At 51.7% G+C, this 25,074-nt stretch overlaps 1 protein-coding gene across 4 annotated transcripts; it reads right to left on the bottom strand.

The window, feature by feature from the left end:
* Positions 1-1,877: 1,877 nt before the first annotated feature.
* On the bottom strand, positions 1,878-24,982 carry KANK2 (KN motif and ankyrin repeat domains 2). 4 transcript variants are annotated; one of them, XM_031437222.2, is made up of 13 exons: positions 24,897-24,982; positions 23,190-23,410; positions 22,106-22,219; positions 20,495-21,706; positions 11,079-11,252; positions 10,880-10,982; positions 9,827-10,066; positions 9,101-9,188; positions 8,390-8,609; positions 7,408-7,550; positions 5,892-6,092; positions 5,722-5,811; positions 1,878-4,041 (listed from the first exon to the last, which is right to left on the bottom strand). In XM_031437222.2, exons 3-13 carry the CDS (start codon positions 22,140-22,142, stop codon positions 3,988-3,990), a joined length of 2,562 nt encoding a protein of 853 aa, XP_031293082.1. In that variant the 5' UTR covers positions 22,143-22,219; positions 23,190-23,410; positions 24,897-24,982; the 3' UTR covers positions 1,878-3,987. The 4 variants fall into 4 exon arrangements, with proteins under 4 accessions (XP_031293082.1, XP_064336299.1, XP_064336297.1 ...); XM_064480229.1 differs by lacking the exon at positions 24,897-24,982 and adding an exon at positions 24,709-24,802 and having other exon boundaries at positions 22,106-22,256; XM_064480227.1 differs by lacking the exon at positions 24,897-24,982 and adding an exon at positions 24,709-24,802.
* Between the last annotated feature and the right edge of the window lie 92 nt (positions 24,983-25,074).

The raw sequence follows: 25,074 nt of genomic DNA, 5'->3' as shown, positions 1-25,074 counted from the left end.
TGCATGCCAAGCACACACTCTACCACTGAGCTATACCCCCCATCCCCTATTCAGTCTTTTTTTAAGTAAGAAAATACTGCCACATGGTACAACATGGATGGATCTTGAGGATATTATGCTAAGTGAAATAAGCCAGTCACAAAAAGACAAATATTGCAGAATTCCACTTACAAGAGGTCCCTAGAGGAGTCAAATTCATAGAGACAGAGAGTAGAATGGTGGCTGCCATCGGCGGGGGTGGGTGGGGGTGTTGAAGAGTTAATGTTTAATGAGGACAGAGTTTCACTTTGGGAAGATGAAAAGAGTTCTGGAGGTCGATGGTGGTGATGATTGCACAACAATGTGAATGTACCTAATGCCACTGAACTTCACAATTAAAAATAGTTTTGGGGGGAGGGTATAGCTCAGTGGTAGAGTACGTGCTTAGCATGCACGAGGTCCTGGGTTCAACTTCCAGTACCTCCAATGAAAGATTAAAAAAAATAGTTTTGACGGTAAATGTTTTGTTATGTATATTTTGCCACAAAAATAAACATAGCTATATTTTTAAAAACCAAAGCGAGACAAGGAGTTTAGGGAGTGGAGAATGGGGTCTTAAGCCTGAGCTGAACAAGGTCACAAAGATGACGAAACAGTCCTGGGTAATTGCTTGTGAGAAACAATTTCTTTTAGGGGCGGTAATTAGATTTTATTTTAATGCTAAGCACGTGCTCTACCACTGAGCTACACCCTCCCCTGAGAAACAATTTTTTAAAAATTTTTCAAAAGGCCCTTTCTTGGGTTACAAACCCTTCTGGAAAACTGACAAGATCAGTGGAACTTCTGCTCAGAAATACACAACTTCACATAAAATGTTGGGGACTTCCTACACTGTCTGAAAACGCCCCATTATCTCCTGGTTGAACAGTCTGGAGGAAAAACCGAGGAAGTGATAATCAAGAGAGCAATCATCCATCATCGGCTACACTTGAGGGGAGAGGGGAGAGTGGCCCGGGGCCTCAGTGGGGCGGGGGGTGCCTGAGGATGTTCCACTCCCTGTCCTGGTGCTGGTGACGTGGAAAGGTTCACTTTCCAAAAATCCATGGGGCTGGCGGGTGAGGTATAGCTCAGTGGTAGAGTGCTTGCTTATTTAGCATGCATAGGGTCCTGGGTTCAATCCCCAGCACCTCCTTTTTAAAAAAGCCTAAATAAACCTAATTACCTCCGCACTCCAAAACAAAAACAAAAAAACTCAAAACAAACAAACCATGGAGCTGTACACTTTTGTACATGACTTGTACACAAAATGTCTATGATACCTCAATAAAAAATACAACAGCAAAACAACCTATTAGAAAATTTAATAGTTTAATACCCAACCTATTAGAAAAAGGTTTGGCAGGAGATACTCCAAAGTATTGAAAATGGCAGGCATTTCTACCAAGAGGGACCATGGCACCCTCCACCATGCCAAATGTTTCTGTATTTTTAAAATTTTGCTGTTTTATAATCACTATAAATGATCTTGTCACAAGTTAAAAAAAAAAAACAGTGACCACATTTTCCTGAGCTGTCCACAGTGGGTTTGATTAGAACTTTCTGCCACAGTGGTGGTGGCTCTGTGTCTCTGCAGCCCAGTACAGTAGCCACCAGCCACATGCAGCCACTGAGCATGAATTAATTACAGTTGATTTACATTTAAGTGGAAATTGCCACAGGTGGCTAGTGGCTACAGTCTTGGACAGTGCCAGTGTAGGGCAGAGCGTAAGGGAGTTTACTGTAATAGTCTTGCCACTTTTCTGTAGCGTCGAACACTGTTCAAGTAAGTCAGTTTTTAAAAAGAGATCGATTTTAAAGCTTCAGGATGAGTTCAGTGAAACAAGACCAGATACAGATGCTTTGGTATTATCATAAGGTAGCTTTATTAAATTCCTTTACCTTCTAAAAAACGATTACAAAAAGGAATACTTCATTTAAGTGTAATACTGACTTTATGGACGTACCGTGGTCGGAAAGTGAAGTTCAAGGTCATGAGTACATGTGAGAAGAGAGCAGGGTCAGAGGCAGGACCCCTGTAGACTGACACGCCAAGCCCAATGGGCGTAGGGGACAAGAGAACACAGGGATAAATACGGACTTATGGTGGGGGGGGCGCAGTTTAAAGAGCTGCTTCTGGAAGTTTCAAATAAACACACCCACTGGCTCCAGGGCCAGACACACAGGCACACAACTTTTGTACCACTTCTCAAAGCTGCCCAGAGCTGTGGCCTTCTGTTAATGCTCACCCCAAGTCAGCTTGGGTTCTGTCCCCCCTCCAGTTTATGCGTACATGTGTGTGCGCGTGCACAAACACACACACACACACTCAAACCGGGATGTCTCCTTTCATCATCCAAGCTCTCTGTCTTAGGAAACATCCCTTCCATCAGAATCAAAGCAAGCCGGACTCTATCAAGCCAGGAAACCTACTTTTCTAGGAGAGAAGCCTGCACTTAGCTTTACTGAATGAACATGTAAGGGCCGAAGGGACTGCTCTGTCCTGCTGGGGTTTGGCTTCAACCCTGATGGCCGAGCTGAGAAATGGACAAGGGAGGGCAGGACACCTAAGAGCTAGGGGTCTCACTGTCCAGTCACAAGGCACTTTTTGAGACTCAAAACCTGGTCCCCACCTTCTTTTTGGTCACAAAAGGAAAGAATGAGAAAAAACTGCATTGAGATTCTCAGGACAAAACAGGTCATGCAGGGAACTGCGTGTGCTGGGAGAGCCCCATTTCCAGCAGGCTCCATTCCAGGCAGCTCTGGAAAGCCTGTAGGTTGTTTGAAAACCAAAAAAAAAAAAAAGCACACAAAAAACAAAAAACCCAAAAAAACCCAGCTGGCCCTTGTTTGGTTTTCGGCAAAGCCCTGTCTCTTTAAGTTTGCACTGGGAGCCCTTGGGGGCAGCCAACTTTTAATGGAGCACACATGGCGTTGCTGGCCCTGCGCCAATGCTTTGCCACAGTCTCATGCCCTGTTTTCTTTCCTTTGAGGAGAGAAATTCTGGAGTCTGGAGAGGACAAGGATGGCCCCGTCACTGGGGTGCCAAGCCCAGGGATGCAGCGGCCACTCTGGGAACTGGATTCATTTCCTGCGTCTCCAGGTCTGAAGGATTTTTCTAGGAAAATGAGTATCTGCCAGGGCCCCCCTGCAGGGAGGGGATGGATTGCTGGGTAATTTCTCCATGGGAACTGCTGGCACATCTCGGCTGCTGGGTCCTGAGCTCCCCCCACCCCACCCCACCTGAATAGGGGTGACACTGGCTGTGACAACAAGCAGAACGCAGAAGAAACAATGACATTTCCTACCCCGGGTGACAAGGACAGGATCTGCTGTGTGAAGAGACCAGAAGAAAATTCCACTAAGAAAGCCGTCTGGGGTCGGGTGGGAGTGGACAAGATGCTATTATATACCAGACAATTAAATGGAGGGGGAGGTGTGGCGAGGGGGCGTTACGCCACTCCAGACGCGATCCGATCCATGTGTAGTAACATTCAGGATTCAAAGGAAAATGTGCGATTCCAGTGACTTTCAAATCTGGCAACAAATAACCTGATTTTTTTCCCCTCTCCCCTGACAATGATTTAAAAATACAATATTTTTCCCCTCTCACCCTCCTCCACGTATATTGCCAGTCAATTGTTCTCAGTGTTCTTCACAAACCCACGCCCCAGCATCAGCCACTGGCACCAATTATATAAGAATTTAGCTCTGGTCTGCGTTGCGGCTGCTTTGAACTGGGGTACTAGGAAAAACCAGCTTATAGCTGAAGTCTTGTCGCTGTTGGGGGCTCCCCCCGGGAAGCAGAAGAAAAACCCACTTGCCTTGAAGACTTGGGCCTTGGTGGGGATGGGTTGGGGGCTGGCCAGGGAGGGGACCAGGGAGGAGGGATGAGGGACGAGGCTCCACTCTGGGGCTGCCTGGCACCCCCTTCCCCGAGGAGAGGCACCTCTGGGGACCACCCCCTCACAGCTACTCTTCTGCAGAGGATGACGCAGGGCTCTCATCATCAGACATCGGGGCAAACTGAAACGAGAAGCAGGATTCCTTTCACTTGGCATCCTTTCGAGGTGCCAACTTTGTTGGCTGGCCCTGCACCTGCAGTGAGTGAAAAGGCCTTGGCCTCCTGGCCTCAAGGAAGCAACGCTGAGGAGGAGATGCTTCGGAGAAACACACATGTGAATGGAGTAGAGGATTCTCCCGAAGGAGTAGGAATGGAAGGTGATGAATGTGGAGAGTGGGTGATGGTGGGGGGCCAGCTAAGGGGCAGGGCAGTCCAGGCAAAGGAAACAGCAAGTGCAAAGGCCCTGAGGCAGGGGCAAGGATAAGGCCAGTGTGGCTGGAGCACAGTGAGCAAGGCAGAGGGGAAGGAGAGAGGGGACAGGTGAGGGTGGTCAAGCAGGGCTTGGTGGGCTTTGTGGATGACTTTGGCTTTTTCTCCAAGTGGGGTGGTGGGAGCCATAGAGGTCTGTGAGCAGAGGTGGGATGGACCCCGACGAGTGACCTTAGCTGTTCTGGGGAGAACAGATTGGAGGGGCAGTGAGGGTGGGAGCTAGGGAACCAGGGCAGGGGTAGCGGCAGTGGTCCAGGTGGACAGTGATGGAGGAGTGGGGTTTGTCCCTCAGCAGTCCTTGGGAGCAGGACAACACATCGTATAGCAGGACACTACCCAGCCCCATCACCCTCATCTCCCAGCTGAGGAAAAGAAGCCCCGAGCTGATCCCCAGGTGATGCCCTGAGCGCCACACCTGAGGCTCAGCTGTCCTCACACCCTGAGGAGTGAAGCCAGAAAGACCTGGAGCCTCAGGAAGAACCTGGAAGCCAGGTGAGAGCCACGTGGCTTATGTCTCAGCAACCTTCTCTCTCCTGGCAAATTGCTGTGGTCGACATCCACCACACCCTCCTCAAACCCAGCCCCAGACATGCCTCAGGCAAGTGCAAAGGAGCAGCGAGGCTCCTGACCCCGGTTTGGATTCAGACCCCGAGGTCCCTGTCCCTCCTGTCTGTGAGACTTTGGGCCAGGAGTGTAACCACTCTAAGCCTCAGCTTCCCCACCTAAAAAATGGAAATAATAACAGTACTTTATGCAACTGAACTGGGTTATTGTGGGAGGTTCAAGAAATCACACTTGTTGAGAGGCACCTGGTACACAGTCCCTTAGACTGTCTCCTCCATCAGACAAGGGCAGGGCTTTGGAGACTTATGAGGTGTACCCCTGTCTCCCCCATCAGACTGGAAGGGCTTGTCTCCTCCATCAAGCACTCAGGACACGGAAAGTATCAACTTTACCCTCCTGTTAAGGTTTCCAAAAGAGTGTTTTGCTAACAGGCATGATTTAAAAAAAAAACCCAAAAACCCAGATTTCTGTGGTCTAATCAGAGAAATACTGAGTTAGACACAGCTAGGTTAGGTCTCTTTACAGTGAGACCTCTCAAGGCCGTTAATACACTGCATGCTTCGAGTCAAAGCGGAGGTCCTCCGTGTGGTAACGAAGGGCATGCATCTGGAACCAGACAGATCTGGGTTCGAATATTGTGATGTCGCCTGGGGCTGCAGTCTCAGCTCTCTGTGCCTTATTTCCTCACGGGGGCAGCGGGAAGGTTCAACAAGCAGCTGACCACACGGTCCTTGACATAGGCCCCCTAAACCATCCGCCCCCCGAGGACCCCCGCCCCCCTCCGCTGCCCGGCGGAGACTGAGACTCACCGAGCACTTGATGTTCATGCGGGAATACAGCATGGAGGCAATTTCACTGTGTCCCGCGTCCAAGGCCACCATCAAAGCTGTGCTCCCATCCTGTAAAACATCCGTTTTCTATGCTGACGCCCTGCACTGGGCTCCTACCCTCCCCGGGGTGCGCCAGGATGGGGACTCACACGGTCGGTGATGGAGATGTCGCAGCTGGGCACGGCTAGCAGCAGCCCCGTGATCTCCTTGTGGCCGTGCTCGCAGGCGCACATGAGGGCTGTGGAGCCGTCATCATCTTGCACGTTGACGTCCGCCTCGCAGGAAAGCAAGGCTTTGACCACGTCCACCCGCCCGTGGCTGACTGCCAGCATCAGGGCTGTCTGCCCCGCCTGGGCAGGGCAAGGAACAGGCTTATGGATCATGCAGACTGCAGAGCGTGACACCCCTGTTCCAGAACCTTCCATGGTTCCTGAGTACAGCACCTCCACTTGAGGGCCTCCTTCTGCACCTCAAATAATCCTACCTACCACTGGGCCTTTGCACTTGCTGGTCCCTCTTCCTCCTGCTGGCTCTTTCTCATCTCTCAGGTCTCAGCTTAAATGTCTCCTCCTCGGGGAGGCACTCTATACCTCCCCACCCTTACACCCACCTAAATCAGGTTCCTAACTCATAGGCACAGATGTATGTAAAAATATGTTGAGCTAAAAATTGTACACTATTCTGTGTGCCAAGTAAACCTCCATAAAAATCAAATCAGAGGGAGGGAAGTAGCTCAATGGTAGCATGCATGAGGTCCTAGGTTCAATCCCCAGTACCTCCATCTAAAAACTAAATAAACATAATTACCCACCCCTGACCAAAAAAAAGAAAATTTTTAATTAAAAAAAAAAAGTAGAAAAGGGTTAATCTTATGTGCATTTCACCTCAATTAAAAAATTTAAACCACCAAAAGAATTTTAAAAAGAAAGAAAACAGTAAAAAAGCAAGCAGCTTCTGTTATGTGTCATCACAGCATGCCCCTTTTGTCACTGCGTGTAGGCTGTTGCAAATCTCTCCCCTCTTCGCTGTCCTCATAGGGTCCTGGCTGCCCTGCTCTTCTGCCTGACACTCGTCCACACCCCAGTCACCTCCATAATCTCCTAGCTTCTGCTCCCTATCACTCAGCCAAAGGGAGATTTCAAACCAGAAGGCAGCCCACCCCACATGTCCTGCTTTTAAACACCCCCAGTGGCTTCCTGCAGCCCTGAGTCCGAACCCATTCCAAGCCTCCCATGCTTGGGCTCCTGGAGCTCTGGGCTGGCTGGTGAGCTTTGGGAGGGTAGGGATTGTGCCTGCTTGTCCAATACTGCAGTCCCCAGTGTCCAGTTGCTGTTCAGTAAATTACCGAGCAGGATGTGGGATGGTGTCGGATTAAGAAAGGCTGAGAGGCTGAGGAACCCCATGTCCTCCCACACCCTCCTGTTTCCATCACAGGGTCCTATATCAGAGGCAGCCTGACAGGCAGTTCATTAAGAATGGGGCTCAGGGGCTGGACCGCCAGGTTCAAGTCCCCTCTCTTCTAATTTGACCTAGAGGAAACAAATACTTCTCTGAGCCTCAGTTTCTTCACCTGTGGGGTGGGAACCCTCCCCTTGGGTTTGGGGCACAGCCAGGCCTTAGTAAGTGGGAAGGCCCCTCCTGGTACGCAGCCCCGAGGGCCCGTACCTGGCTGGCTTTGGCGTTGACGTCTCCGAGCCGGAAGAGCTGCAGGACAGTCTCGAGGTCATCCGGGGTCTTCAGGGTGGCCAGGGCGGTGAGCATGATGGGGCTGTAGCCGGCTCTGTTCTGCTTGTCCACCTGGCAGACGCCTGAGGGGAGGCGCCAGGAGGACATCAGCCCACAGGTCCCCTGATGCTGGCCAGTGTGCCTCAAGGCTGGGGGAGGGTCCCCGAGGACCAGGCCACGTCTCTGCCGTCAGACTGGAAGCCTTGCTCACCACCCATAACGAGCGCTGGGTATTGTGTCTCTTCCATCAGGCTAGGCGTGGCCTAATTCCTCCTTTCTCTTGGCCTGAGAACCCCATTCTGCCCCCGGGTATCCATCTCCATTATGGGAGGGACTCCTAGAGGTGGAGGCTGCATCTGCTCCAGCAGACTGGGGCCCCCCGGACACTGGCACCGACACTTAGGGCTGAAAGTAGGAACTGTGTCTCCCTCGTTAATCTGGAAGAGCCCCCAGTCACCTTTCAGACTGGCCCCTGTCTTTTCCTTTAGAGTGTGGGCTCTGCCTCCTTTATCAGACGGACGAGGGGGCCGTGTCTTCCCCATCACACCAAGGAAGGGCAACTTTCTTCCTGACTAATTGAGGACCCCAACTTCTCTCCAATCCCCAGACCAGAGGCCACGTCCTTCCCTCAGAGTAGGGTTCCAGAGGTGTCACCTTCATTATACAGGGGTCGTTAGGGGTGGTGGAAGGGCCACTAGTTTTCCATAAGATCATGTCTGCCTTTTCCAATACAATGGGGCCACAGGTAGGGCCTGTACCTCCCTCACCAGACTGGGAGGACAGTGTCTCCCCCATCATACTGTGAGGGTGGCATCTCCTCCGCCAGACTGGGAGGGCAGTGCTCCCCCATCAGATTATCAAACCCAGGGTGTCAGCCAGCCTGCCTGCCAGAGAACCCCTCGTCCCGCCCCGCCGGGCTCACCGCTGTCCAGCAGCTGCCGCACCACGGGGAAGTTGGCGTGGGACACGGAGTAGTGCAGCGCGGTGTTGCCGTTGCTGTCGGCGATGTTGACCACGTAGTCCAGCAGCCGCGCTGACATGGCCCGGAAGGTGACCAGGTGGCGCCGCACCAGCTCCGGGTGGGCGTCGCTGCGGCAGGCCAGGCGCAGCCACTCCTGCAGCACCGTGGTGTAGGCCACTTTCTGGATGCAGGTTGGGGAGGACAAGGGGGCGTGAGGGCCCAGATGAAGCCCCACAAGGGGTGTGTAGACATCCCCATTCTGAACCAGACGAGCCCCCTGGAGCAAAGTATAGTGTCCCCGTCCCAAGACCCTACAGGAAGTGTAGACACTGCCGTCCCAGATATGCCTTCAGAGGAAGGGGTGAGCATCTCCAGCCTGGATGTGATCTTCAAAGGCAAGTGCAGACACCCATGAAGGGAAATAATCCAGCTCCTTCCCTCAAGCCCCTGAAGGAACAAACCAAGGCCAGCTTTGCTGGCAGGCCATCATCCTCGGCCCCTCCTCACCTCCCTTGCGCATCTCTAAGACCCACGACTCAAGCACCCACCCACCCCAAGCTTCCAGCCTGGATCCTCAAGAGGCAGGAGTAGAAAGACACTGTAGATGAAGAGAAGCTGGGGTGGGGGTGGAGGGAAGGAGACCCCCACCCCAGGCCCAGGGCCCCAGCGTACCAGCTCCCGCTCGCTGAGGGCTTTGGGGTTGTCCAGGTACTTCTCCAGGGCCAAGCAGGCTGAGATGAGGTCGGGGCTGAGCTCCATCCTGCCAGGGGCAGATGAATGGGGAGTTTATCTTGGGAGCACCCACCTCAGCCTCCTGAGTGCCCTCAACTCCCCACATCCAGCTGCGGTGCTCAGAGAGGGCCTCAACTCCCTCCACCAGGGTGGCCCTCACCCAGTCCTGCCAGGGCTTACCAGAGTGGTGGAATCTCACACCCCCCTTCTCTGGGGACACACTTTTACACTGTACCCCCAGGGGCCGACATGAAGAACATACCAACCCCAAGACAAAGTGGATGCAAAGGCCAAAATTCCAAGTGGCCAGTGGCAGATGGAAAATCTTTTTCTGAGGGCAGATTTTTCATCAGGGGAGAGAAAAAGAAACATAAACAGGAGGGGCAGGTGGGGCAAATGTCCCAAAGAAGGTGGGAGGCTTAAGGACAAACTGCCTGCCCCTTAAATCCTAGCCCCAACAGCCCAAATTGCCCCCATCAGGCCCTTTATCAAAATCTCCACACCTTCAGATGTCCAGGAGAAAAGTACTTGTTCACTAATTCAGACTAAGGTGTGCATGACTGATGGGAGTTTCCCTCAGAGGGTCTGAATGATGGCATTTGAGGTGGAAGTCACCTCTCTGTCCCCCTAGGCCCTGCCTGAATCCCTCCCACACAGAAAACAGACCGGATCTCCTCCTCTGCATTGGATCCTGACGCCCCCTCAGCTGTGGGCATGTGCCGAGGCTCCCGGGACAGCTGGCACTCCTCCTGGCTGGTCTTGGCCTTTGCCATCTCCTTGGGCCTGAGCTGGGGGGCTTCGGCCACACTCGGGACCCTCTCCTCCGGCTCCGGGGCCTCGTTCTCTGTGCTCTCGTTGTCCGAGAAGTTCTCTGCCGTGCTGGAGTCCTCAGATGAGGACTCATACCTGGGGGAGACACTGCAGGTGGTGGGGGAGGGGCACTTGACCTCTCTGGGCCTCAGTTTCCCCATCTGTTAAATGGGGATAATAACAGTATCACCCTCACAGGGCTGCAGGGATGCCGCTTACAGCACCTGGCACACAGTAAGTGCTCAGTAAATACTGGCTATGTTTGTGATCGTGCTTGGGGGTAGGGAGGGGCACTGCTTTTCCCTTCCATCCTTTGATACCCTTCCTGCTTTGCTCTTTACACAGGTGTTATGCTGGTTCAGACCCTCACCCCACTGCACATAGGACCCTCGTGCTTCTTGCTCCCTCTAGACAAAGTCCACGCTTCACGTCCCCCAACTGTCCCTGACCATCATTCCCCAGTCCTCCTGCTTCTCACATCAGTGCTCCGTCCCAGCTCTGAGCCTTCATCCAGGCTGTGCCCTCCACCAAGGGACCGCGCCCCCCCACTCTGCACCCTGCAAGCTTCTGCTTGTCCTGTAGACATGTGTCCCCTCCATCAGTGACTTCCTGGAGCCATCACTGCCTCCTCCAGGGCCCCATGCTGCCTAAGCATCCCCCATTATTGTTCCAACCATGCTGCACTGAAACTGCCTATTAGTGCCCGAGAGCGCGCTGGACCAGGAGCTCCAGCGGGGAGGCGAGTGGAGTCTGGCAGCTCCTGAGGGGCAGGATGGCTGAGCAGTAACTGCACAGGCTCTGGAGCCAGCCCCCTGGGCCCCACTGGGCCTCAGTTTCCTCATCTGTCTGCTGTGCTTCTGTTAAATGAATGAATAAAAGCAAGGGGCTGAGACCAGTCAGTCCTCTTACCTGCCGTTGACCCCCACGAACTGGAGGCTCCTCCGCCGGCCCTCGGGGTCTGCGGGCTCCTCTTTCCGCTTCATGATGGACCGCACGCCTGCCTGGGCCCCACCTGGTGGGGAAGGGTGGTGTGGTGAGGGTCTCCCAAAGCCAGACCCCACCCCTGGGCCTCTGGTGCCTGGCCCTCTCAGCGGCCACCCCCACTTACCTACTCCCCCGGCCTCCTGTGACTCCAACTCCTGAGAGGCTGCTTGCCTGGTGGGCTCCCTGTTGGTGGCATCACAGGCAGGCACCCGGCCTGTGTTCTTCTCGGGCTGTGCCAGGGAGGGCCCCTCAGACTCCGTGCGTGAGGAGGACGACTCTGCAGGAGCCTGTGGGAGACCTGACGGGACACGAAAAGAGGCTCTCACTCTGGGCAACAATAGCAAAATAAGAACAGTAATAATAACTGCCTCCTGGGGTCACAGAACCAGGTGCCCTGAAGGCTCACTCTTGCATTTCTTCATCAAGTCTTCCCAGCCCGTGCAGAAGATGGGTTATTTACAAATAAGGAAATTGAGGCACAGAGGGTCACCCAGCTAACAAGTGGCAGAATCCAATTCCAACCACACTTTGTTTCCTACCTCACAGCTGGTCAGGATCAGGGAGGACCATGTGACCCCGTAATCCTGGCTTGTGACCCCGACTCTGACATCATACTGAGCATTGTGTCTGGAAACCACAGCTAAGCATAGTGGTCCCAGTAGGGACTCAAATCTCCCACAGAAGTGCTGTGTGACCTCAGGCAAGTCACTTAACCTTTCTGTGCCTCAGACAAATGACATTTCCTACATCATGGAGTCGTACAGACTAAAGACAGTAATGTCGGGGAAAGAGCTTAGAGCAACACCTGCACATCAAGAGCACTTGAAGAACAATTTGTTAATTCAGGAGAATTGTAAACTATATTTTGATAAGATTTAATATTATAATTTTTTTAACAGAAGCAGACTTATGCCGTAATCATTTTGTATCTGGCTTCCTTCTTTACTTAGTGAAGCAGGTGTTCTGTTAATAATCATGAAAAAGAAACAATAAGGACTATTAGAAAATGAAAATTAAAACCCCACCCAGGGAGAGTTTCAGTTTGGGCCAATGAAAATGAGATGGATGGTGGTAATGGCTGCACAACAATGTGAACGTGCTTAATGCCACCAAACTGGATACTCAAATGTGGTTAAAATGGTACCTTTTATGTTGTGCACACTTTATCACAATTAGAAAAAGCCCACCCAAGTTGGTCTGAGAACATATGTGACCTTGTGGGACCCAGCCCCCACCCCTGCCCTCAAGGGTGCTCCCCCAGCTGGGGATCCCAAAAACCCAGTCACCACTTCAAGTGGCTGCCTGGGTCTCGGAACCCTCTCAGGTCCTCCCAGGCCATATGTGGCTTCCTTGTCACCACTTCCCCAGGATGTCCCCTTCCTGCCACCAGCCATGGGCTCTGCAGACCAATTCATTTTAATTCCCCTTAACGGTTAACTTTTTTTTGACAGTAACTACTTCCTCAAGTCTGTGGGCGACACTTGACTTGAGCTAAGAACAGGGAGTCAACACTCAGCACAAGTAAAGCACATTGAACAGATGACACATTGGCCATAAACACTTCCGACGGCGTCCGAGCCCAGGGCAGGGCTGGGCTGGGCTGATTCCAGAGCCGGAACTCCAACTCCCGAGGGGACCCAAGATCCAACGCCGGCTTTTAATGTGAATCTCCTAATTTTTATTTTTCTCAGCCTTGTCAATAAATTCACATCAAACAAACAAACAAAAGCACTGTGTGGCCAAGTGGAAGGTGTCAGGAGGCAGAAGGACCAGATGACAATCTCAATGTCAGTCTGAACTCAAGCCTCCTGATGTAAACGCCTGGGAGGCTCAGAAAATCAGGTGGAGTGACATGCTGCTCAGTGAAAGGAGCCAGTCACAAAAGGACAAATACTGCATGATCCTACTTACATGAGGTCCCTAGGAGAGTTAAATCCATAGAGACAGAAAGTAGGCTGGTGGCTGCCAGGGGATGGGGGCCAGAGGTGGGGAGTCGGTGGTGACTGGGGCAAGAGTTTCAGTTTGGGAAGATGGGAAAGCTCTGGAGATGGAGGTGGGGATGGACGCACAACACCGTGAATGTGCTTATTAACACTGAGCCAGACACTTAAAAATGCTTAAGAAAGTAAGTTTTACGTTACATGTATATTACCACAATTTTTTAAAAAGTGAAAAAAAAAAAAAAGTGAAGTCGAGCAGCCTTCTGGCCAGTCCTGCCCGGGGGGGGGGGGGGGGGAAGCAGGCCCCGCCCCCTCAAAAGCTTGGATGGCGCCTTCCAGCTTGAGAAGTTCAAGGTCAGACACTGCAATACTGAAATAACAATAACGATAATAAAACTGATAATAGTTATTATTGTTATTCCACCGGGAGACAGGGTAAACTGTTACCAAAATTTATCTATAAGAACTAAAATCCGGGGTTGGGGGGGAGGGATAGATTAGGAGTTTGATATTAATAGGTACACATTACTATATATAAAACAGATAAACAACAAGGACCTACTGTATAGCACAGGGAACTATATTTAATTTCTTGTAATGAGCTATAATGGTAAAGAATTTGAAAAAAATATATATGTGTGTGTATGCATTTAAAAAAAAGAACTAAAGTCCAACTCAGCAATCCCACTCCAAGGCATATATATCTAGAGAAAACTCCAATTCAAAAAGATACGTATCCCAGTATTCATAGCAGCACGATATACTGTAGCCAAGACATGGAAGCAACCTAAAGGTTCATCGACAGATGACTGGATAAAGAAATTGTATACACACACACACACACACACACACACACACACACAATGGAATACTACTCAGCCATAAAAATAATTAATGTCATTTGTAGCAAAACGAATGAACCTAGAGATTATCATACTAAGTGAAGTAAGTCAGACAGAGGAAGACTAATATCATATGAGGTCACTTTTATGTGCACTCTAAAAAAATGAGACAAATGAACTTATTTTCAAACCAGAAATAGACTCATGAACATGGAAAACAAACTTACGGTTTCTAAAGGGGAAAGGAGGGTAGGGATAAATTAGAAGCTTGGGATTAACCAAATAAACTATTACATATAAAATAGATAAACAACAAGGTCCTATGGTACAGCACAGGGAACTATATTCAATATCTTATAATAACCTATAACAAAAAACAATATGAAAAAGAATATGTATATATACATGTATGTATAGCTGAATCACTATGCTGTACACCAGAAACTAATACAACATTGTAAATCAACTATACATCAATAAAACATTTTCTTAGAAAAAAAACCTCTGTAGGATTAATATGAAGGCTCAACTACAAAGCGACAGGAAGAAAATGTAGCAGAATATTGGGGGCCTCAAGAAAGGGAAAGACCACTTTAAAAAGTCCCTTAAGCATTTGCAAATGTTAACCACTATATATAAAAATAGTTAAAAAACAAATTTCTTCTGTATGGCACAGGGAACTACATTGAATATCTTGTAATAACTTTTAATAAAAAAGAATATGAAAATGAATATATGCATATGCACGACTGGGACACTGTGCTGTACACCAGAAAGTGACACACTGTAACTGACTATACGTCAATTAAGAAAAAAAGTCCTCTAAGCACAAACCACATGTGGAAAGTACGAGGCGATCTCACTTAAATGTGGAATCAAAAGAAACCGAACTCAAGATACAGAGAGAACAGATTGGCGGCTGCCAGAGGTGGGGGATGGCTAGGATGGGGGAAGGTGGTCCAAAGGTACAAGCCTCCAGGTATAAGATACAGGAACACTTTCTTTTATTGGGCTACACTTTACTGCATTTTGCAGATATTGCATTTTTTTTACAAATTGAAGGTTTGTGATACCCCTGCGTTGAGCAAGCCTACCAGCATCATTTTTCCAAGTGTTTGTTCGCTCCGTGTCTCTGTGTCACGTTTTGGTAATTCTCACAATAATTCAAACATTTTCATTATTATTTTATTTGTTACAGTGACCTGTAATCAGTGATCTTTGATGTTACTATTGCAAAAAGACTAGGACTTGCTGAAGGCTCAGCTGATAGTTAGCGGTTTTTAGCAATGAACTATTTTTTAATTAAGATGTGTACTTTTTTTAGACATTAATTCTACCACACACATAATAGACTACACTACAGTGTAAACATAAATTTCATATGCACCAAAAAAGTGTGTGACTTGCTTTATACTGCAGGGGTCTGGAACCAAACCCACAATATCTCTGAGGTCTGCTTGCAAATAAGTCCTGGGGATATTAATGTACAGCATGGTAACTGTACTGTGTATTTGAAAGTTGCGAAGAGAGTAGATCTTAAAAGTTCTCACCACAAGAAAAAAAACTGTAACTCTGTGAGGTGATGGATGTTAATTAAACTTACTGTGGTAATCATTTTGCAATATACACATATATCAAATTAGTAATTTGTACACCTTAAACTAATATCATGTTATGTCAATTATATCTCACAAGTGGAAAAAAATTAAAATTAAAAAGAAGAAAAATATGATGAGTTTAACTATTTCAACATGAAGATATCTATTTGGTTTTAAAAAAAAAAGGACTCCTAGGCAAAATTAATTGATAGAAGGATACAAGCTGTGGGAAGACAGTCATAACGCCAAAAACAGGCAAGGAATTATCTCCTAGAACAGGAGTCAACAAAATTTTTCTGTAAGAGGTCAGATAGAGTAAATATTTTTGGCTAAGTGGACCATAAGTTCTCAAATAGAGAAAAAGCAGCCCTCGACAGTACATATTAAATGAATGGGTGTGGCTGTGTTCTCATAAATTTGAATTTCATATAATTTTGTTCATAATTGCACGTTATTCTTCTTTTCACATTGTTCAACCATTTAAAAACATAAAAACCGAGGGTGGGAGTAGGTATAGCTCAGTGGCTGAGCACATGCTTAGCATAAATGAGGTCCTGGATTCAATCCCCAGTAACTCCATTAAAAATAAAAATAAATAAAAACATAAAAACCATTCTGAGCTCACTATATAAAAACAGGCAGTGGGCTGGATTTGGCCTGCCTGCTATAGTTTGACAACCCCTATTCTGGAATATGCCAGGTATATCTCAAAATTGCCCAAAGCAAAATGGACAATGACTACAAGTAAGTGATTCACAGAGGATTTTTATTAAACATATACGGTGGTGCCCCATCTCACCAGAAGTCAAAGGAATGCTAATTTTCCTTTATTCTGTTTCCCCGGTGGCGTCTCCTTTGAGTGTGGTTACCGCAGCATCCCACTCAGGGGATGCTGTCTGTGTCCCCCCTGACACCCCAGGTCCCTTCCCCAAAGGAATGCAAATTAAAACAAGAAGATACCACTTGGCACCAGCATAAGATGGACAAAAATTTAGAAAGACAGATAAAACTATATGTTAGTAGGGACGTGAGGAAATGGGCACCTCAGACCAAAGCATGGCTGCTGGGAGTGTGGACAAGAAGACCCTTTCCAGAGAAGACCAGACAAAATCTGGAGTGAACTGAATTCTCTGTGACCCAGCAATCCCTCGGGAAGGAGCAGACAATGATAGTACCAGCACCGTTCACGGCAGCCAGGAGCTGGAAGTAACCTAGGTGCCCACCAAGGGGGGAATCAGATAAGAAAGAACACATACCTAGGGCGGAAAGCTACACAGTCATTAAAAGAGACAAACCAGATTTATAAACATCAGGGTGGAGAATTCGAAAACAGTGTGTAAGGAAGAAAAAAATAGGAAACAGAATGAGATTTTTTTTCCCCCCTAAAGCACAATACCATTTTAGGAAATTAAACAGGAACAGGGCATATTTTTTAAGAATACTAAGATATCTATATAGCTTCTGGAAGGTGGGTTGCAAGGAATGATATTACAGTGGGGAGGGCAGGGTGTGATTGAGCAGAGGGTGGTGAACCACAGCCTGTGGGCAGTTTTATATTTTGAAATGGCTGCAAAAAAATGAAACGAAGGAATCTCTTTGGGACATGTGAAAACTGTATGAAATAGAAATTTCAGTGTCCGCCCATAGAGTTTTATTGGCACATAACCATGCTCGTTCATTTATGTATTGTCTATGTCTGCTTACATGCTACAAAGGCAGAACGGAGGCACCAAATTCATCAAAATGTATATATTAAAAATGTGCAATTTTCTGTATATTAAACATATCGCAGTAAAGCTGGAGGTGGTGTGGAGGGTGGGGAAGAACTGAGTCGTTGCAATAGAGATCGGATGCCTTGCAAAGCTGAAAATATTTGTCAACCTTCAGCAATAAAGATGGAAGATGAAGTTGGAAAAAGAATTAAAGCAAAACAAGACAGGTGCCATGTGCAGCCCAGTGGGGCTAGCTGCCACCAGCCAAAGAATTAGATTAACTCAGGTTTGGGCTCCTTAAGTACAAAAAGAAAATTTTAAAAATTTAAATCACTTGGCCAACCAGTGCAGGAAGGGAGAGAGTCCACGGGAGATGGTGTGTAAAGCAATTAAGAAGAATTAAGGCGGGGAAGGTATAGTTCAAGTGGTAGAGCACACGTTTAGCATGCACAAGGCCCTGGGTTCAAACCCCAGTACCTCCTCTAAAAAAAATAAGTAAGTAAACCTAATTACCTCCTCCCCTTCACAAAAAGAAAATTAAGGGAAAAAAAAGAATTAAGAAATTTCCCTGGCATAATGTTAAATCAAAGAAATCAAAGAGTTTAAATCCTGGCTTTGAGAACTGTGGGCAAATTCCTTTATCTCCCTGTGCCTCAGTTTCCTCATCTGTAAAATGAGGGTTAAAAACACCACCCACCTCATTGGGGCCCTGGAGGTATAAATGAATTAAAATATGAAATGGGCATCAAATGATGCCCTGGCCCATAGTCAGGGCTGCCTAAATGCTTTTAAAAATAAAATAAGGCAGCACAGCAAATTCCATCAGCTTGGTGTCGCCAGAATTGAAAACTACATATTATTTTCCGCATTACAGAAAAAATGGAAGGAAAGAAGAAGTGTTGACAGCAGCTGTGTCTGGGCGGTGGTGGGTTGATGGGGGTTTTACTTTGTGTTGTAGATTCTTCCGTATTTTCCAGACCTTCCACAAAGAATATGAATTGCTTTCATAGGAATGTTTCAAACAAGAGCACAGGAAATTTCAGAGCCTTGGACAGACCCTATGGATGCATGTGCCTGGCTGCTCCTTCCCCCACTAATCTCTGTGGTGCCTTTGAAAGGTGAGGGGTGGCTGAGACTTTATGGGGTCTCCAGGCCTCTGCCTACCTCACCCACCTTTGCCAGCCTAAGAGGAAGGCTGCCTCTTACCATCCCTGCTCTTGGCTGCAGTGAACAAATTCTAGGTGGCAGAGAGGTTGGGCTCCTTGCTGCCTCCTCTCCCAGGGAGCCCTCCCTGACTCATCCTCTGAGCTGATCGACCTAAAAGAACATGTGGTCCAAACACCTGTCAAGCTATCACCCGACTGCTTCTTTCCTTTCACATCTTGGTTCAAAGAGCCAACAGCTAACCCTTGAGCAACCACCAGTGCCTGGTACCACGTTGAACCAACACCAACTGACGCATTTAAGCTCACACTGATCTGGTGACATTGGGCTATCAGGACCCCCAATCTGCAAATGCAGCACAGAGAGGTTAAACAGCTTGCTCAAGGGCACAGAGCCAGGGATCATGGAAATGAGAATTTGAACCCAGGCCACCACCCCATGCCCCTGTTTTATTTGCTTCAAACATGTGTCCTCTGAAATGATACTTCTTCACTTGTTTCTTGTGGTCTCCTGTTTATTGAAGAGGCTTTTGTCTGTCTTGTTCACTGCTGTGTCCCCAGTGTCTAGAAGAGTCTGGCCCATAGCAGGCACTCAATAAACATTTGCTGAATGAGAAGGCGCTAAAATGAATTAGCACATGCCAGTTCGGCACAAGCATGGCAGAGATTGAGGCTGGCTGCAGCAAGAGGGAGTTAAGGGAGACATAAGGGAGAACTTTCTGGGGACAGCAGATTGCATAGTGTGGGGCATCACTACGTCTGTGTGTCCTGAAGGAAGGAGACCCCATGGCTGCCCTAGAAGCATCTCTGGAATGGAGGTTGCCTCTCAAGAGATCTTGAGGCTGGGCCGGGCGGAGCCCCTGGCTGGGGGCCAGAGTCGCAGGGCTGGATGTTTGGGATAGACGCAGAACCCAGGGGTGGAGTCCAGAGCTGGCCAGGAACAACATGGGGAAACAAGAAAACACAGCTGGGTCCCCGCCCTCCAGCTTGTGCCCACTGGTCCCTCCATGGGGCTCTGACCATCTGACATTCGAGGCTGGGATGCGGATCTGAGCTCCACCTTTGAGCCTGGCTGCAGGTTCAAGCCGGCCTGGGCTTTGATCCCAGCTGTGTGACACAGGGCAAGTGAAGCTTCTCCCTGAGCCTCGGTTTCCCCAGATGTAAATGGAGTTGACCTGAACATCATCAGTAGAAACAGCAACAAACACTGACTGAGTGCTTACTGAGTGCGCTAATTCACACGGGCCCTAGGGGTAGAGACCGTTATTCTGTCGCTTCACAGATGGGGAAGCTGAGACCCGGAGATGGTGACGCCGCTCATTCAGGTCACACACTAAGAAGTGGAATTTGAACCCAGGTTGCCTGGCTGCACAGCCCACTGTTTGTAGCCCCTCCATGGGGGAAACACTTATCAGAGCACTCAGCACCAGGCTGGTGTTCAATAAAGAACAGCTGTTATTATTATGAATCATTCTGGCAGTTTCTCCCAGGGGCCTCAGGACAGCGGTGGTGGGGCAGCTGCCATTCTGCACATCCCACATCCCCTTTCCTGGCATGAGGACTCAGCACTTCCTCCAGGGAGCAACCCCTTCCTCCTTGAGGATTTGGGTGGGGCTCCTCTATCCCCAGGATCTGGGCCTGGGCAATGAGGGAAATAGTCATTAGCTCAGTGATGGCACATGACCCAAGCCAGCCAAGGAGAGCCACCCCTGGGATTTTTATTGGTGCTATCTGGATTGAGGGGATCCCAGTCCATGTTGCTGCAAGGATAGATGCCCGTAGAGGTGGGGTCATCTTTGCTCGCTTGAGAGAGAAGCCTCCAGGATGCACACAGGAAGAGAAAGAAAGAATTAGAGATTCCTGATGATATTTAAGCACCTGGATCCAGCTACACCTGAAGCTGTCCCCAAATTATGTGAATAATATATTTCCTTTTCATGGTCTGAGATTGGTTCCTGCCACTTACTGAACTGAACAAACAGGGAGGATTTTTTCTGCCCAGCAACCAACAGCCATGGGGATCCTCCCCCATGGACCTCCTGTTTTCTAGACATTTACAACATGCTAGACATGAGCACACACACTTAACAGACAATCAATCTCTTCACATGGTCCCTAGAGGCACTGAGTCGGCAGCACAACAATGCCCTTTTTGCAGAAAAAGACTGAGGCTCTGAAAGCTGGAGTTGGTCTGTCTGGTGGAAGCCCAGGGCTGGACCGGACCCTGGCATTCAGAGGAAGAAAGAAGGACCCTCCACCATCCTCCCTGGCCCGCTATGGCTCACCTGCTACCCCATCGCAGCTGCGCTCTGTGATGCTGATCTTCTTCACCAGGTGGACGTTGCTGGTGGATGCAGTGGGCATTGGGAACATTGTCTCCACCACCTCATGGCTGCGGAATACAGGGGGGCTCTCAGCCCCACTGGAAGTCGCCAGGGCCCGCAGCCCTGTCCCGTAGGGCTCCAGACTTTGGGCTCGCTGTGCAGGGGCCCCGGCAGCTGTGCTGGCTGCCACCTCCACCTCCCGAGGGCCCTCCACCACCCGGACGGTGTCCACACGGACCGGACTGTCCGGTGGTGGCCAGGCCTGGGGCTGGAGGTCGGCCTGCCGGGCCTGAGCTGCCTGCAGCTCCTGGAGCGCTTTCTTGAGCTGGGTCTCCAGCACGGCAACCTTAGCGGCAAGGGCTGCCTCCCCATCGGGCATGCCCAAGTCCCGTTCTCGGACCCACGTGCCCACGCTCCGGGTCTCGAGGGCCACCGGGTCCTCGGGGGTCTCAGGGAGATCCAGGCAGAGCTCGCTTCGGCCCCGGGCCCCTGTGGGGTGGCCTAGGAATTTCTGGCTCTTGAGCTGCACCGTGAGCTGCCGCTTCTCCTCCTGCAGTACCGACAGCTTCACCTGGAGCACGGGGATCAGCTTCACCTGCTCCTCCAGCTGCCGCAGTTTCCGCAGGGCACCAGCCATCTGCTCCCGCACGTGGGCCAGGTGGCCCGCGCTGGGCGGCACCGGCGTGGACAGTCCCGAGCTTCTCGGAGTCGGGGGTGGCAGCCCCACACCCACCAATGAGCTCGTTGAGCCGGCCGCGCTGGGGGTCAGGGAGCCCAGCCCGGTGGGTGTGGCCGTCTGGTCCTCGAGGCGGCGACGGGCATCCAGCAGCGTGCGCTCCACGCGAGGGTTGAAGCCGGCGCGGGCCTCCAGGGCGCCGTACTGTGGGTAGAAGCCGCGGCCACAGTAGGAGTAGGCTGAGTGGCGGCTGTCCCCACTGGCGTTGGAGCACAGGGACTCAGTGGAGGTCCACCAGGAGCCAGGGCCGCGGGGCAGGGAGCCCAGGCGCGGCCGGCGCTGCACAGCCACCCGCCGTAGTGTGTGGCCCTTCTCAATGTCATCCACGTACTTAAGAAAGTCCAGGTCCAGGCGGTAGCCATAGGGCGTCTCCACGGAGTAGGGCAGGTCGGGCTCCTTGGCGGGGAAGGCGGGCGGGGAGGCTGGGCCAGGGGTCCCTGGGATGGGGAGAGATGCCAGCGCTTCTGAACACTGTGGTCCCCTCCTCCGGGTGAAGGTGGGAGAGTCAAGGCTTATTTGCCCAGAGGATGGGAGCCCACCAGGCACTCAATCACTCAGCTGTCTCTGGTCTCAGACCCCCAACCAGGACAAGACCTTGTCTCCACACTCAGACAAACTTCCTTCCCTGGAAGACCCTCCGGTGCAGAGCCAAGCTGTCCCCATTTAAGTCCTCAGGGTAGGGCCATGTCCTCCCTCAACCCCCTCAAGGAGGGCCCCCTCCCCTCCCCTACGCCTCACAGGGCAGGGTTGTATCCTTCCTTGGGCCTCCAGGAAAGGACTGTGACCCCCCACCTCCAACCCCAGAGCAGGGCCCTCTTCTCAGTGAGACCCCTGACCTGGGAAGGGGGCTGGCACGTGCAGGACTTGGGCCATCCTCTTGCTGCAGATGTCCCTCGAGAGTCACTTGGAAGACGTGAGTCAGACCGCCTGCAGCACAGGCTGAGGCTTACCTGGGAACGGGGTGTGATGGAGCCTGGAGTCAGGAGTCTGCAGGGGGAGGGAAGGGGATGTGGCCACCCCCCTCCATCACTGTCTCCCCTGGAACTTCCCCCTTCCCCCGGGCGTGGGACCCTCTCATAGGCACACAACCGGCCTGGCTGTGGAAAAGGGTGGGGGGCCCCCATGGCCTGGAACAAAGAAACCAATCCTCATGGTCCGCTCGCACATCTGTCCAGCCCCTGGACAGGCTCCAGCTGTTCCCACAGCCCCGCCTCCACAAGGCCCACCCACCCCAGGGCCGGCGGGTGGGGGCCTAAGCCCGACAGGCCCCACCCTTCCTGCACCTCCCCCCTCAGCCCAGGCCAAGAGCTGGCTACCGGGACAGATGGGGGCTTAGGTGGGCAGAGGGTTGGGGCACTAATGGGGAGATAGTCTTCCTGCAAGGACTCTGGGAGACAGAGACACAGGGGCACAAAGAGAACTAGAGCTCAGGGCTGGGGACCCCAAAGCAGAGCTGGGTCAGCCAGGCAGGGGTGGGGGAGTGGTAGGGAAAGTTGAGGGTAGGCAATGAGGAGTAAAGCCTTTCCCCTTTATGGAAACAATTTTCTCTAAAAATAAACAGTTTCGCTGACGGGCTACACGAGAACTTCCTGCTCCCCCCTCAGGATGCGTCCGGCTGGAGGCTTGGGGGCGCAGCAGGGACAGAAGGCCGGGTGAAGGCCCGGGAAGTCACAGGGGTGGGAGGAGGAAGTCAGAGGGGATGCCTGGAGGCTGCAAAGGAGAGAGACAATCAGGGCCTCTCACTAACCCGCCCCCCCATCCCTGGAGGCCTGCCAGGGCACTTTTGTCCCCAACACTCCTCCTGAGTTTGGCCAGTCCTTTCTGTTGTCTGACTTCTAGCCACCCTGCTGCGGAGGTCCTAGCCCATCACACCACCAGAGAGGACCTTTTCCAGCCTATGGGTACCAGGGCAGGGCGTACCTGGGAGGATGGGCCAGATGGGGCACCTGCCGGGCATGAAGGCGGGGCTGGGGCTCCAGGGGCAGCCGAGCTTGTCCTGTCTCACGCCCCACTTGCTTTGCGTCTTACTTCGTCTCTCTCCCCGTCTCTGCGTCTCTCCACGTCTGTCTCTCTGCGTCTCTCTTCACTTCTCTCTCCCTGTCTCTCCACGTCTCTGTCCTCACTTCTCCGTCTTTCAATACCTGGAACACAGTCACTGATTGTAGGAAATTTGGTTTTCCACCTGCCTCGAGGCTCACCCCATGCACAACAGAGAGCTGATCAAAAATATTTTCTGGGGACCTGAGAGAGACCAGAGGCAGGGAGCAGGAACGGTCCCCTGCGGGGACCCCTGGAGGTGGAGAGGAGTGGGGTGAATAACAATATTAACTATAATCATCATCCTGGCAACTCATTTGATCAACACGACAACACTACCAGGTAGGTAGTTATCACCCAGTTTTACAGAGGAGGTACCTGGGGTCACAGGAATGCACCGTGACTTGCCCAGGGTCACTGAAGCGGGAAGTGGCTGGGTCTAGATTTGAATCCTAAGCCTGGTGGATTACCCCACTGCCAGCCAAGCCACCCTCACCCCCTTCTCCACATCCCTCTGCCCATTTCCCAGACAGCCAGACTGAGGTCTGAGGGTCTCCAGTCATCTGTCCTCCGTGTGGACTCAACGTGGACAAAGAAGATGGTGGGGGGAAGTGTAGTGGCGGTGGGTGTCTGTGGCTGAGGCTCCTCTCCCTTTATAGGACTCCTGGAGGATGGGGAGGACACGGGAAAGGACAGAGAAACATGGAGAGAAAGGGAGACAGGACACCCCAAGAGGGGATAGGTAGGAGGACCTGGGAAGGGGTGCTGCGTCCGGGGCAGGCCTGAATGTCGGGCGGGGTCTTTCTAAAGCCCCCCTCCCAGACCAGCCTGGGCGTCTCTGGGGTCTTCCCGCCCCTAAGACAGGAGCGAGGGGGACCCCGCCCCGTGCAGGGAGGGGGCGGGGCCTGCGGGGGTCCCCCGCTAATGGCAAACAGCTGCCGCTCCCCACACCGGCTCAGCAGCCAGGCCGAGGCCCAGCCTGGCCGGACGCTCGGCCGCCTTCCCGCCGCCTGGGGCCTGGCTCTGGCCCGGCCGCGGAGGAGGGCGAAGGAGGACAGACGAGGGGGGAGGTGGCGAGGCAGAGATAGAAAGGAGGACGGAGACATGGGAGAGGAGCAAAGGGGAGGCAGTGATGGGGCAAAGGGGCACGGAGGTACAGATGGGAGATGGGGTTGGGGGAGAGAAGCAGGGACAGGGTCAAAGATGCGAACGGGACAGAGGCACGGGGACCGAAACACTCAAAAGTCCGGAAAGTTTGGGCATAGCTGATGGAGTTGGAGGTAGCAGCTGGTAGAGACCGGCGAGATCCCGCCCCGGGATTGGAGTGGGGTAGGGTGGGATGGGGACTACGCTCGAACCCCGAACCGGACTCGAACCCCGACCCAGCCCGGGTCCTACTCGCCTCCCGCGCTCCAGCCGCTGCCGTCCCAGAGTCCCGCCGCCCGTGCGTCCTCCGCGCGCCGCCGCCCGGCCGAGCGGCCCTCACTGGTAGCTCCGCCCCCGCCCCGCCCCCTCTGGGCCGACCCGCCCCCTCTAGTCGCCTTCGGCCCCGCCACGGTGGAGGGGGTTGGGGAGGAGACACGATTGTACCTGGACGGCAGGTGTGTGTGTCCTCGTGGGGATGCCCGGCCTCGCCCCCTCCTCCAGTCCCCGGGGCAAGGTCCCCCCATCGCTGTCCTCCCCGGCCCACTGCAGCTGGGCCGCTGCGGGAGGGCGGGAGGGGGCGGGGCTGGCCGGGGCTGGCCCGGGCTGGCCCGGGCCCAGCTCC

The sequence above is a fragment of the Camelus dromedarius genome, chromosome 27, assembly GCF_036321535.1.
Source record: "Camelus dromedarius isolate mCamDro1 chromosome 27, mCamDro1.pat, whole genome shotgun sequence".
NCBI lineage: Eukaryota > Metazoa > Chordata > Mammalia > Artiodactyla > Camelidae > Camelus > Camelus dromedarius.
Note: the sequence above shows the minus strand (reverse complement) of the source record. Positions and strands in the feature narration are given on the sequence as shown.